General features: G+C 37.8%; 1 protein-coding gene across 1 annotated transcript in view; it reads left to right on the forward strand.

Moving 5' to 3' along the window:
* Nucleotides 1-14,816, forward strand: part of PPP1R36 (protein phosphatase 1, regulatory subunit 36) — a 46,560-nt gene that overhangs the window by 23,048 nt on the left and 8,696 nt on the right. Inside the window, 4 exon segments of the mRNA XM_006903763.1 lie at nt 232-329; nt 429-495; nt 5,722-5,820; nt 12,441-12,575. Of these exon segments, the coding sequence (XP_006903825.1) occupies nt 232-329; nt 429-495; nt 5,722-5,820; nt 12,441-12,575 (399 nt within the window).

The following is a 14,816-nucleotide window of genomic DNA, read 5'->3' on the forward strand; positions in this document are numbered from 1 at the left end:
GCTATGAGTCGCAGGCGACTCAACGGCACCTAACAACAACAGCAACATTCACCAGGTCTTTCTTCCTCAGAACTGCTGTGTAGATTGGAACCAACAACCTTTCAGTTAGTATCTGGAGTATCTGGACCTTTATTTGTTGCGTCACCAAAAGCTTCATCCACTTCAGGACAGAGTAAATGCACCTAAACTCTTCCAGAATGCCACTTGGGATTGTGTTATTTTCCAAAACAGGTTGGCAGAGAAAAGATTGACTGCAAGAGAAGATAAGTCAGCTAAAGCCTTAGAGAAGAGAGGTCAGCAGGGCGTTGTTACCCTAGATGATGTTAAATGTGAGTAACTGTTTCTCCATCTTTCCAACATGTTGTGTAGTGTTAACCTCTAAGGCTGTTCTTATCTCTCTTTTAATTTTCCATCTTTTCTCCTTTCAGATGTTGCATTGCTTTTGCTACAAGAGACTGAGATGCAGCGGATCTGTTCCTTCACAACATTTATGAAGTATGTACTGCTTATGAGACGATTTTAGATCTTTTGTCCTTCATTTTGAAGTAATCGCATATTAAGAATGCTGACAAATCTGATTTTTAAAGAAAGGGCACAAGGCTACGCAAATCACTCTTTCTGGACTTAATCGCGAAGACTGAATACCTAACAATCAGGGAGAAGAAACAGAAGCTAAATAAATAAACCCCAAATAAAGTTCCAGAATTATGGAGAGCATGATATCAGGTCAGGTACCCATAAAAACTCCAGTGCATTTATGTAAGGAATATGCTCTTTTATTGAAGATCCATTTTCTCGCTAGTGAAATTTGATGGCCCCAAGAAGAATTTGATGAGTGGTTGGGGGAAGCTCCTTGACCTTTCTAAGCCTTAATTTCCTCAGCTTACAAAACTCAACTACTAGCCTCTCCTCATGACTGTGCATGGAAATTCCTTTATGTGGCTCCTGGCACTTAATGAATTCATCAGTTAGGAAGAGTTGTGTGTCAGATGCTATTGGTTCAAGTCCCCTCAGCACTGACTTGAAGGCTATTGATGGCAAACACCTGGGATTTTCTGTGTAAAGTGTTTATTCCACCATAGAGTACACTCAGACGGTCTGTCAAACCAGGAGTGCTAGAGTATCTCTGCCAGCAGCCTTTCACCATTGATGTGATGGAAGGTCAGTAGAGAAATGCCCTGGTCTTCTTGCCTGTCATTTGGGATAACTGAGTTTTCCCCACTGACTCTCAAGAGTCCCCACAGAACTGAGCTTCATTTGCCCTCCATGATAATGAACTAACACACCTTTTGTTGACTTCCTTTCCTTCCTCATCGAACTTCCTCTGACACACTACTGATACTTGCTGACATCACTTCTAACTAAATAAGCTACTCACTTTCAATACTTTGTCTAAGGGTCAGATTCTGGGAGAACTAACCCAAGGCAAGTGGTTATTGTGTGCTGTTGAGTTGGAATCGAGCCATACCGGACCCTCCAGCAGGTTTTCAGAGGAGATTGACATCCTTCTCCCACAGAGCCCTCGGGAGTGCAGTGCAGCTTCTTACTTTGAAAAAAAGGAAAAAAAAATTGCAATGCTCACTTTCATCTGACTCTAAAGGTCTAGTTAAAGAAGGTATGCCAGAGGAAGAATTTCCATTTGAGGCTAGAAAGGACACAGCAAAAATCTTGTAAAAAGATCTAAAAAGAAAACAATGAGAAGTTAAAAACAGTGAGATAGGATTATGAAGCAGTACAATCTTATTGGACAGTTGCTTTCCATTGAGTAGATTCTGATTCATGGCATCTTCATGAGTACAGAGTAGAACTGTCCTATAGAATTTTCAAAACTGTGACTTCAGAAGCAGATTCCCAGGCCTATGCACTGAAGAACCTCTGAATAGATTCAAACCTCCAACCGTTCAGCTAGTAGTTGAGTGCTTATTAAATTTTTGGACCACCCAGGGACATCTTATTGGAGAGTAAGACTTAAGAAAATGTAATACATGCATACATTAACACTTTTCTTTTTAGGAACTTGCTCAAAGAAACAGAAGGATAGTGACTGGCACATTGTCATTCTGTTGTTTTTTGTTTGTTTTTTTTTTTAAGAAGACTCAAGTATCCTCAGCATTGTTATGTGCCACTGAGTTGCCTGCAACTCATAGCGACTCTGTACAGTATCTCTCAAACCTGCACTCTCCTGTGCTCTGACAAACCTAAATCCCATAGCCTTAGTTACCGTCTCAGTCCATCTCATCCACGGTGTTCCTCTCCTGCACTGTCTCTCCACCCTTCCAAGCATGATGTTCTTCACCAAGGACTGGTCTCTCCTGACCACATACCCAATATATCCATCGATAGAGGATTAACATCAACAAAATCGTTTGCTGTTAAGTCTAACTCATAGCCATTTTTAGAATACACTATAAATGCCTATAACATTTGTAATACTGTAAAAAAAAAAAAGAAGCAGCAGATTGTTATGTCTTTTTCCAACAGGGTAGCTAGTGAATTTAAACTACCTGCCTTTTAATTTAGGGAGCTCTGGTGGACTAGTGGTAGATCTGCACTGCTAACCCAAAGGCATGCAGTTTGAATCCACCAGTTACTCCATAGATGAGCATTCTCCTCCTTTGTGATTTACAGCCTCTGAAAACCCTCTGGAAAGTCAGCTATGAGTTGATTCCAGTATGACAGCACATAACAGTCTTTCCATTAGCATCCGAACATTTAACCACTGACATCACTTCCACTAAGATTCTTTAATAAAGGTTGGTTGCATACATTATGAGATGTAAGATGTAAGATTCTACTGTTTAAATAATGAGGAAAATGTTTACGTAAAATAGAAATAGATTCCCAAAAAGCAAATTGTAAAGAATTGTATGTATAGTATTACTTGATCTGTTACCAAAAAAATTTTAGAGACATGCATGTATGTGAATTGGGTCATTCAGGACCTGTGGTGGCATGATCATTTATGATTTAAAACACTTAAGGAAGGATTTGTGTCAAACACTTCTCTTGTAACTTTTTAAAAAATATTAAATTTAGTAGTACAACCAAATTGGTTTTCTAGTCAATTATTCATACACATTTCTTAAACCATTTTGCCTTCTAAGATTTATCCTTATGATAATATGACCTTTCTGATTTTGTAGGTTGGTTGTTTCTGAACTTCATCCCTCCTCCTTTATAAGTCTGTTATCATTTGTTTGACTGAAAGTTGAGTCATGAGGTTCATTTTAGTTCCATGCTTGCAGGGTAATTGAAGACAATCATCTTCATGGTTCTGCTGGTGGCTGTTAGACCAATAAAGTAATATTTTTTCTAATTTTTATTTCTACATTTTTCTCTTACTCTCACCAGGAACCTTCTATTGTGACCCCTTTTTAAAACAATTAGCAGTGGTAACCAGGAACACTCTACATCTTCCAGGCTCAGTATCTTGGAGACTGAAGTTCACTCAGTCCCTTAACCCTTTGGAATATAATACCCATTCACCAGTTCTAACTCAGAGTAGCCCTCCCTAGAGTTTCCAGAGCTGCAATTTTTTACTGCCCTTCTTTCTCTCAAGGAGCTGGTGAATTCTAACTGCTGACCTTTGGTTAGCAGCCAGCTATCTTATGCACTACACATTTTATTTTCTTCACTTTTTGCTCCAGACAGATACATCACTTGGAAACTTTTAAGACCCAGGTGTTACTTACCAAAGTAGAATGAAGAACATTGTCTTTGTGAACTGTGCTATGCCCTTGATGTGCATTGCCCCCAACTTGAAGATCCCAAGTTCCCAACCAAGCCCACTGACTCATTCTCTGAAGATACTTGTTAAAGCTAAGTTCAAGCTGCTCTATAAGAACTGGCCAAAACCAAGGCCTCAGGAATTGACAACATTTCCATTGGCATATTTCAACAAACAGACACTGCCCTTAATGTACTCACCAAGTTGTGCCAAGAAATCTGTAGGACAACTACCTGCCCAACTGACTGGAAAATATTTGTTATTTGTTCCCATTCCAAAGAAAGGTGACCCAACAGAGTGCAGAAATTATCAAACAATATCTTTGGTACCACATGCAAGCAAGTTTCTGCTGAAGATTATCCAAAAACGACTGAAACAACACAACAACAGATAACTGCCTGAAGACTGGTTTTAGATGAGACCGTGGTACTAGGGATATTATAGCTAATGTCAGATGGATGTTGGCTGAAAGTAGAGCATGCCAGAGGAATGTCTGTGTTTCATTGCCTATGCAAAGGCATTTGACTCTATGGATCAAAACAAACTGGCTGACTCTGAGTATAATAGGAATCTCAGAACAACTTGATTGTGCTTATGCGAAGCCTATACTTGGGCCAGGAGGCAGTAATCAAAACAGAGCAAGGAAACACTCTGCATGCTTCAAAATCAGGAAGGGTGTACACCAGGGATGTGTCCTATCTCCATACCTTTTCAATCTATATGCAGAGCAGATTATCTGGGAGGTTGGGCTCTATGAGGAGAAGTGTGGCTTCAGGATTGGAGGACGACTCATCAACAATCCGTGTTGTGCAGATGACACAACCCTGCTTGTTCAAACTGAGGAGGACCTGAAGTGCTTGCTGCAGAAGGTCAAGGACTGCAGCCTTCAGTATGGATTGAAGCTCAACATCAAGAAACCAAAGGTTCTCAGCACTGAGCCAATTGGCAGCATCATGATAGATGATGAAGAGATTGAGATTGTTAACAGCTTTAGTTTGCTTGGCTCTACAATCAACACTCTTGGCACCAGCAGCCAGGAAATAAAAAGACGAATTGTAGTGGGAAAGTCTGCTGTCAGAGACCTCTCTAAAGTGCTGAAAAGCAACAATGTCAGTCTGGAGACTAAAGTGCGCCTGAACTCAGGCAATGGTCTTTGCAATTACTTGCTGTGCTTCAGAAAGCTTGACAGTGACTAGGGATAATAGAAGGAGAATTGATGCCTTTGAGCTGTGGTGGTGGAGAAGAGTATTGAATATACCATGGACTGCTAAGAGAACAAACAAATTTGTCCTAGAGAGGGTGAGATCAGGATGATCCTTGGAGGAAAGGATTCTGAAGCTTTGTATGACATATTTTGGACATGTTGCAAGGCAGGACCAGTCCTTGGAGAGGGATATCATACTTGGAAGGTTGGAGGGACAGTGCAAGAGAGGAAGACCCTCTATGAGGTGGATTGATTCAGTGACTGGGGTAGTGGGGGTAGCTATTGTACATAGGGTCGCTATGAGTTGCAGGAGACTTGACAGCACATAACAACAGTACATGGCATAGATACGGTGCACTAGTGGAGACATAGCCTTGGACGCTACATCACTGACATGGCTGTGTAAGACCTGGTATGGGAAACTGCTCTAGCTCTAGTGGCTATTTTCAGAGATTAGGATAGTGACCAAAGGAGGAGGGGGAGAACTTTTCACTTGGTACATTTCTGAACATTTTTTAAAAAATGAAAATATACTGCTTATATATTAAAACCTTTATAAAAAGGAAATTGATAAAAGCTAAAAGAATTTAGCCTTTGACTCTACAAAGTTTTGTTCACAAAAATGAAATCTTTAACAGTATATAATTCAGAACTATAAATGGTAAGTTAATTGTTATTGTAATAACAATTTATGTTTCCATGTATTCTTATGCTATATTTCCATAGTTGAGAAGCCTTTTACGTGAAATATGTGTTAGTACTAATTCTGTTTTTAAAATCTTCCTCAAAGGAATAAGAATCTTGACAATTTCCTCATGGCATTATTATACTACTTATCTCATTTTTTGGAAAAAATCTCACTGGAAAAGAAACCCAAAAGCTACATGGTGTAAGTACGATTTTGTAGTTTGCTTTATACTTTTATCACCGTCAATATGATAACTAACTTTTTGTCTGTTGTTATGTGCCGTTGAGTATGAATCTATTCATAGCTGGCTCTCTTAATAGGTTTTCAGAGGCAGTAAATCTCATGGGACATTGCCCATCCTTTTCCAGTGGAGCAACTGGTGGATTTGAACCGCATGCTTTTTGGATTGGCAGTTGCAACTCTTTACCACTGGGCTATCAAAGAAAGCTCCAGGAAATTTCCAAAACTTAAAATTTACCATTTAACATTGTGTAAAATTAACATTTTATGCAATGAGTTTGCCAGTTCCTAAAGCTGACTGGACAATTTGAATTGAATAACTCAGACTAATATAATGAGAGCTACATATGTGCAATTTAAAATTTTCTAGTAGGTAATCCCTGGAGACAGACATTATACTTGGTAGAGAATCAACCAAAATTACCCTCACGAGCTTAATTGACCTAGTGGCTGTAACAGTGAGTGCAAGCATAGCAGCAGCTGGATGGTGCAGGACTGAACAGTGCTTCATTCTGTTGTGAGTCAGGGCTGAGTCAGCAACACATAATAATAAAAAACTCAAATTCATTACCGTTGAGTCAGAACCAACTCATTGCTGGCCTTCCAGCGGGTTTTCAGGGGCAATAAAACACATGGGTGGAGAATATCCATCCTTCTCCCATGAAACAGCTGGTGGGGATTCCAGCAGTTTCTTATGATTAAGCCACTAGAGCTTCCTGACATTTTAGCCCCTAAAACATTTTAAGAGGACCCAAAGTACCACCAAGAAATAATAATCAGGGGTGGGATATGCCTTTTTTATCTGAGTGCCTGCAGGAAGAAATTCCTGAAACTTGAACCTGGAGAAAGCTAGGTTTCCAGCGAAAACTGGACCTGTCGATGCTAAAGGGAACAAGAGCTTTTCTCCCACACCAACAGGGAGAGAACCTTCCCCTTGAGTTAATATCCTGAGCTTACACTTCTAGCCTCCTGAACTGTAGGAAAATAAATTTGTTTGTTAAAGCAAAAAAGAAAAAGTTGACTCCTGAACAAGGGTTGTTACATTGCAGAGAGTGGACTGGGGCGGGGGAAGAAGAAAAGGAGAGGGAGGAAAATGGGCAACAATGCATAAATAAAAAGCAAAACAGAAGTTGACATTTTGATAATATCTTTTACTTAATCCAATATCTCACTGTTATCACTTTTCAACATTTATTTTGCATTTTTAAACATTGTGTGTTTTTGAGCCCTGGTGTGTCTATTTAACCCTTGCAGCACATTTCACTGCAGACTAACTGCATTTCAGGCACTCAGCGGCTGCCCTCTTGGATAGAGCAGATGCAATACTGTTTGGTTTTTATGCTTACAAAGTCCTTTTTATAAAATTATGGTAAAATAGATTTCATATGAAATTTACAGTCTGAATCATTTAAGTATGCAGTGTAACAGTAGATTCACAAGGTTGTACAACCTTCATCATTACCTACTTCCGGATTTTAACCATCTCAGAGACTCTGTGCCCATTAAGTAACACCTTTCCATTCCTTCCTCCCCTTAGTCTCTAATAACCTCTAACCTACTTTCTGCCTCTGCAAATTTGCCTATTCCAGACATTTTATACAAATAGTCATACAGTCATTCTGCTTTTATGTCTAGTTTATTTCACTTATATATTTATGAATTCTTGTTAAAGGGTTCATAAGAATCTAACTTAAAACAATTACCAAGAATGAGAAATAATTAACAGGTTTTCAAAGTGGCATTCCAAATCACAGGAGAAAACCAAGTTTCTTAGGCTACTTTTGAAGACTGTAACTGCTTTTGGTAGAAGTGACTCAGGGCTCTAAACCAAGGACAAGAATCTGGGGATGCAGAGTCAAGAACAGAACAATACCCATCAGGCTTGGTGGCCTTTCACAAGTTGTAAAACTTTCCGAATGTCCAAGCTAAGACATCTTCCCCAGTACATGTGGAAACAACCCAATGGTTGGTTAGAAATACTTGATAGAGTAATTAATTTGTTGCTGTATTATGCTTTCAGAATGGTAAACTCTTGTACACAATTAAGCATTTTGGAACCATTTAATTGACAGATAAATGTGTCTGGACAGGAATTTTATAAAGAGCTAGATAAATAACTCAGACCCTACTGCTTCATAAAGCCATCATAATATGCAACAGCAGTGTTATTTGAGGCCTGCATTTCACAGCTCTGCAGCCAGAGATCATGAATGTTGCTATGGTAGCAAGCAAATGCCAGCTGTGTGATCAGGATTTGAGCATTCAAATATAAATTTACTAGATTTTGGTAGTTCTTTATATTTCATCAGATGATTTTCTGATTCTGGAGGTTATTGCTAATCTACCAAATAGATTTGTTTCATTTCTTAATTTACCAGAATGGATAACAAGGAAAGTTTTAAAAATGGACTGAAACTTAACTAGGGTACGGTTGCATAAGGTAGACTATTTCTTTGAAGGAATCAGTTACAGAATAGTAAAACCCAGACTTAAAAACCCAACACTTAAAAATGATTGATTCTTACAGTAGTGTTACACTTAAAAAAATCATAGCTTTTTTCCTTCATTTATTTCTTTTTGACAGTTGTGGAATTTTGCCTTCTAATTAACTCCTTTTTGTGTATCATAGCTTTTTTATAACCAGGTTTTCAATAATTAGTTGGTTTACTTACTGTAAGAGAATTACATACAGGTTACATTGAGGTATTTGCACAAAAATAAGTTTAAGAGTAGTGTGGGATAACATCCTCATCACAGTACCTGCTTCATAGAGTTATTATGCATGTTAGTTATATGTATGTTAGTTAGATATGTTATCTAAACCCAGTGCATTGTCATGTAACTCTTTAGCCCTGAGAGGAAGGCTTTAGGGGATTGGTTAGAGGAACAGAAAGGGATGCAGAAGGATGCCCAAAATACATGACATCATTTTAGATAGAGTAAAACTCTAAATCCAGAAGAAGGAAACTTAGTCTTATTTTATAGATGAATAAACTAAGTCATGGGGTGGGGAGGGAGGAAATGACACAACAATGAATGATTTTTTTTTTAACTAACTGGCGGGGATGGAGGAAAAGTGCAACAATGAATAAATGAAAAACCCAACTTTTCTGTAAGCTTTCATTAAAATCACAATTAAAAAAATTTGAAACTAAAAAAAGAAAGTAAGTCTCAGAGAGGTTAAATATCTTGCTAAAGAGTTGTTCTTGTTGCTAGGTGCTGTACAGTTAAGTACGACTCATAGCAGCCCGATGAACAACAGATCTGAAGAGTTCATACTTCATAAGTAATAGAGCTGAGATTAGATCTTCCGTAGTCCTTTTTGTTCCTCTGCCCTATTATAAAGTCTATACTTGAGCTGAGCCCTGGTGCCTTAGTGGTAAGGAGTTGCACTGCCAGCCCAACAGCAGGCAATTTGAATCTACTAGCTTTTCCAAAGGAGAAAGATGGGCAGTCCCCTCCTGTGCAGTTTGTAAACTTTGAAAACCCACTAGAGGGTTTGCTTTGAGTTAGTTCTGACTCCAGGGCAGTGAGAGAAATACCTTAACTACTATGTAACAGTACCCACTGTACTCTACTGATCTAATAGGGTCTTTTTCAGAGTTCAGTTGACAGTGCATTATGAGTCTGCTAACTGAAAGGCGGATGGTTTAAATACAGCTATGTACCCTACTCATCAACTACAGCCTTTGTAGTTACAACTATTCAGATGAAACATAGAAAAGCAGTTAGGGTACAGAGTTTGATACCATACAGCCTGGGTTAAATCCCATGTTGGGTTATAAATATTGAGTCCCTCTAATATTAGCTGAGTATATTACTATTAATTACTTTTATCTGTTTTAATAATATGCACTGCATAACTTTATATATAACATTTCTCCATTAATTTTTGGACTTTTTTTAAAAAAATGAGCTAGGTAAGAGGTTGATTTTTGATAAAAATTTATTATCATTTCTTTGGCTCTTGAAATTATGATCAAATATTTTTTCAAGGAATTATGCCTTTTTTAATGTAATCAATATACTATCATCAGTTTTATAAAAAATTTTTTAGCATTGGATAATTCCTATTATTTTAATTTGTTGTCCAACTTTTATTTTTTAAGTCTTTTATTGGTTTGCATACAATAATTTGATTATATTGTGTTTCATTCATGTATGATGATTTTTAAATTTTTTTCTTACTTACCAGATATAAGATGAGATTATTTGCAGTTCTTAAAGAATGTCATTGTTGATTTACTTGAACTACAAACTGACAATACATAAGGCAGTGTTACAAAATAAAATTTGGCAACAATACAGGCAGATTGTTTTCCAGACAGGGAGCTCTCATGTGATCAGGACAGCATTGGCTGGAATTTGGTTCCTGGATTAGTTTCTCTAAAGCACACACCTTTTCCTTTTTTGTAAACTCAACCCATAGGATTTATGTAAAAAAGTCTTATTTCTAAATGTGATCCAGGAAGCATTTGCCTCAAAATCATGTAGTGTTATTATTTTAAACATAATTTCCTGGACTCTACCCAGTCATCCAGCAATAGCAAGCTGTTTCTACTCATAAGGACATTGTAGAACAGAATAATCCGATAGATTTTCAGGCCTGAAATCTTTACAGAAGCATACTGTCTTTGTCTCATGAAGCAAGTGGTAGATTTGAACTGCCAACCTTTTCTTTAACAACAGAAAATCTTAACCACAGTGCGACCAGAGCTTACCTGGAACCTTGGAAATAAAGCCACATTAGAAAGTCACACTTTGAGCAAGCACCCTTGACAATGGTTTTATATATATATATATATTTGGATTATGTATATGGATTTTATATGTGGATTATATAGATATAAACATATAAACTTTGGTGACCTGGTGCAAGAAACTACTCTGCAATTCCAAAGGCACATGGTTCAAGGCCACCAGCTGCTCTGCAAGAGAAGGATGGGCAATCTCCTTCTGTGTGATTAAGTGCCTCTGAAAACCAACTGTAGGGTCAGCTATTGGTTGGATCCAACTCAATGGTACACAACAACATACATATTAAAGTCTAAGAATTATTTTTCAAGGTATTTCTGAATTGTTGTTGACTTGTTTTGTTTTCAATAGCATGAGTATTAGGTCCTGGCATCTCTGGCAAAGTAGGAGTGAAGGACAAGAGTGGGGGCTGCAGAAGGAGAGCAGGAGGGCAGATGCAGTGGTGGCCATTGAGGGTGTGGAGGGCATATTTGGGTCATATGGAATTTCAGCACATAAAGTTGGAGCCTGCCCACTATATTATAACAAAAACTAAGCCAGGAAATCATTCCAGTGGTTTATGAGCCTCCTGATCACATGATAGCAGGTTTGAGGGCTTTTAAATATCTAGATTATCCTAAACTTGCCCCTTTGCCTGGACAGGGAATCTTTATGTCATTAGTCTAGTAGTTAACACCAGAAGGAGCAATTACTTATTCTTATAGTTACAGCGCATTTAATTGGTTCAAATCTTTCTGCTGATTAAATGGCAGAGAAAAAGCTAGTGGTAGTTTGCTTTTCAGGAATGGCATATTGGGATGAATTGTCGGTTATATTGCTTCCTACTATATTAAACTACAAAATGGTCTAAAATGATGCCTCAGACATGCTGTAACCAAAAACAGGTTGCCTTTGTAAAAGTCCATTTGCAATTCAATTGAAATTGGAGTTGTGTAGTCACAGGAAGGCAATACTACTTTAAGGAATGTCAAAGTTCTCAGGCTCAAATGCCTCCTTAGCCAACACAGTTAAACTCAGAACTGAAAGTAGGCTCAACTGCAGACATAAAACTAAAAAAAAAAACAAAACAAAACCACAAACCCTAAACCAAAAACACCCTCAAACTCATTCCCATTTTGTCAGAAACAATTTAGTTGACCAGCGGGTTTTCGAGAATGTAAATCATATGGAGAGGTTGCCCATCTTTCTCTTGAAGAGTGTCTGGTGGGTTCAGACTTGTCAGAGAGATACGTCTTTTTGGATTAATAGTGAAACTCCCTATGGATTGGGCCAGGAGAGTTTGCTTTGGCATCCCAAACTCCGTGATAACATTGGAAACTCAGAAGAAGCTGTGGGAAACCAGAATTTCAACAGTTGCTTTACCAAAATAACAAGTACATCTTAGGTAATTTCTTAGTTGAACAATTCTATACCTAACTGAGAATACAAAACATAAAGCATAAAGAATTTCTAAAAAAGCAAAATCTCTATAAATTTGAGAAGTACAGTGATAAATACCAGAAGACTTTGAGGTACTTCGTACACCATTGCTCAAGTGAAATAAATAATGAGTAAAATCTGTTGATTCATTTGTATGTTGTTGTTGTTGTTAGGTGCCGTCGAGTCGCCTGCGACTCATAGCAACCCTATGTACAACAGCCCTAAACTCTGCTCTGTCCTGTGCCAATCGCACTGTCTCCGACACTCCCATCCCAATTATCCCAATCACTGAATCAATCCACCTAAAAATAGGTTATAATTCCAGTTTTTACTAATTAATACAAACATTTTCCAAAGTTAATCCAAAATGTCATGTGTTTTGTTTTTTGGGGTTTTTTTTTTTTCAGAACTCTTGTAGAGAAGAAAGAAATACAATTAGTCCTAAGGAAATTAGATGCAGCCCAGAAATATTTGGCAGAAAAGTACTGTTTGCTAGTACTGGGCCAGGGGTTGCCTGACAAGCATCATATGTGTTGCGGAAAGTAAGTGCATGCTAAATTCTTCCTAACATCTTCATTTGTTTGCATATCTGCAGCCACTTTTTTTCTGATGCTATTCATGCATGTTCTTGCCCTTCTTTGGTCAAACTATTTACCTTTCTTTTCTCATTTTAAAAAATAAAGTCTAGTTTCTAATTTATTTGCTCAGCATACAGATTGACTAAGTATGGTGAAAGGATACAACCCTATCTTACATCTTTCTTGATTTTAAACCATACAGTGTCTCTGTGTTGTATTCGAACAACTGTTTCTTGGTCTGTGTAGGCTCTGCATGTTCTAGATTCCCATTCTTTGCAGTGTTGACTGTATTTTGATTACATAGTTGAATATCTGCATAGTCATTAAAACACAGATAGATGTCTTTAATAATTAGAGAAGCTAGGCTATGTGAAAAACAGCACTGCATCTGGATTGGCGGAAGAGTTATTAACAATTTATAATACGCAGATGGTCCAACATTGCTTGCTGATATTGAAAGGGACTTGGAGCAGTTTTTTCATCAATTACTTTCTTATCTTCCAAGTTTCACTTCAAGTTGAGAAAATGAAAATTTTAAGTTAAAAAGTAACATAGCAGAAAAATGCTTTTATGGCTCATAATTTTAATATTTTTAAAGCAAGTATCCATTGCAAAGGTTTGGGGATTCTTTTTTTTTTTTTTTTAAACAAACCCAAACCGAACAACTATAAATAGCACAATCACAGATTTTTGTCATGTTTTCTCAGTTACTGGGCAGTTGAACCTCCACTAAAGTTATACTTCCTATAATGCATTTTTTTGGAAAATACAGTCTCTATACAACACTTTAAAAGGGCCTAGTGTGTGTGAAAGGAGATTGGTTCTGGTTAGTACTAGCTCATTTCCCATTGTGCCATTTCCCCTACTTATTGGATAGCAGTTTGGAGAAGAATTACTTTAGAGATGCAAATCCATCATCATCTAACACATTTTTCCAAGTCAAAGAACAAAATGAAGCATAAAGAGAAAAGTAGAATATAACATGGTTTTACTAATAAAAGTTGCTAATTGGCTCTGGGTGTTTTCTTTATCATTTTAAACATTAAATTCTTGATTCAGGAGCTGATATTGTTCTTTTGGTGGTTTTTATCTAGGGCAGGGGAATGAGAGAATGTTTTGGCCAGTTATGAGTTATTAATGAATTCTAACATATTATTCACTTCTTCCCAGTATGAATAAGCTAATTGTCCCATGAGAACATCGCTGTGTGTATTTTCTGACTGTCATTTCTTTTCCCTGCTTAATATTGGGCTGGAACACCTCTCTGCAGTTAAATCAGACATTTCACTAGAACCAGCATTTTGAGGGCTGGTGTATCTTGTTTAGCTTTCATGTCTGTTGAGAAGTAAACGTACCTTCCTTACTATTTTAATGCTGTTATGTGCCGTTGTTGTTATGAGTCGCCTGTGTGTCATAGCAACCCTATGTACAACAATCCCAAACCCTGCTCTATCCTGTGCCAATTTTATTGTCTGTGAGACACCTACTTTCAGTTACTGAATCAATCCATGTCATAGACGGTCTTCCTCTCCTGCGCTGTCCCTACACCCTCTCAAGTATGGCATCCTTCTCCAAGGACTGATCTTTCCTTACACCATGACCAAAGTATGTCAGACGAAGCTTCAGAATCCTTGCTTCCAAGGAGCAGCCTGGTTTAACTCTCTCCAGGTCAAAGCTGTTCATTCTCTTAGCAGTCCATTGTATATTCAATACTCTTCTCCAGCACCGCAGCTCAAAGGCATCAATTCTCCTTCTATCACTCCTAGTCATTGTCCAGCTTTCTGATGCATAACAAGTGATTACAAAGACCATGGCCTGTATCAGGCACCCCTTAGTCTCCAGACTGACATCTTAGCTCTCCAGTACTTTAGAGGTCTCTAACAACAGACTTTCCCATCACAATACATCTTTTAATTTCCTTGCTGCCCGGGACACGAGTGTTGATTGTAGAGCCAAGCAAACTAAAGCTGTTAACAATTTCAATCTCTTCATCATCTATCATGATGCTGACAATTGGCCCAGTGGTAGGAACCTTTGTTTTTCTGATGTTGAGCTTCAATTCATAATGAAGGCTTCAGTCCTTGACCTTCTATAGTAAGCACTTCAGATCCTCATCAGTGTCACCAATCAAGGTTGTGTCATCTGCATAATGTGGACTGTTTATGAGTCCACATTCGATCTTTTTTTTTTAAATAATTTTAATGA

This window comes from Elephantulus edwardii, unplaced genomic scaffold (assembly GCF_000299155.1).
Source record: "Elephantulus edwardii isolate Elephantulus edwardi_28Jun2011 unplaced genomic scaffold, EleEdw1.0 scaffold00104, whole genome shotgun sequence".
NCBI classification, from domain to species: Eukaryota; Metazoa; Chordata; class Mammalia; order Macroscelidea; family Macroscelididae; genus Elephantulus; species Elephantulus edwardii.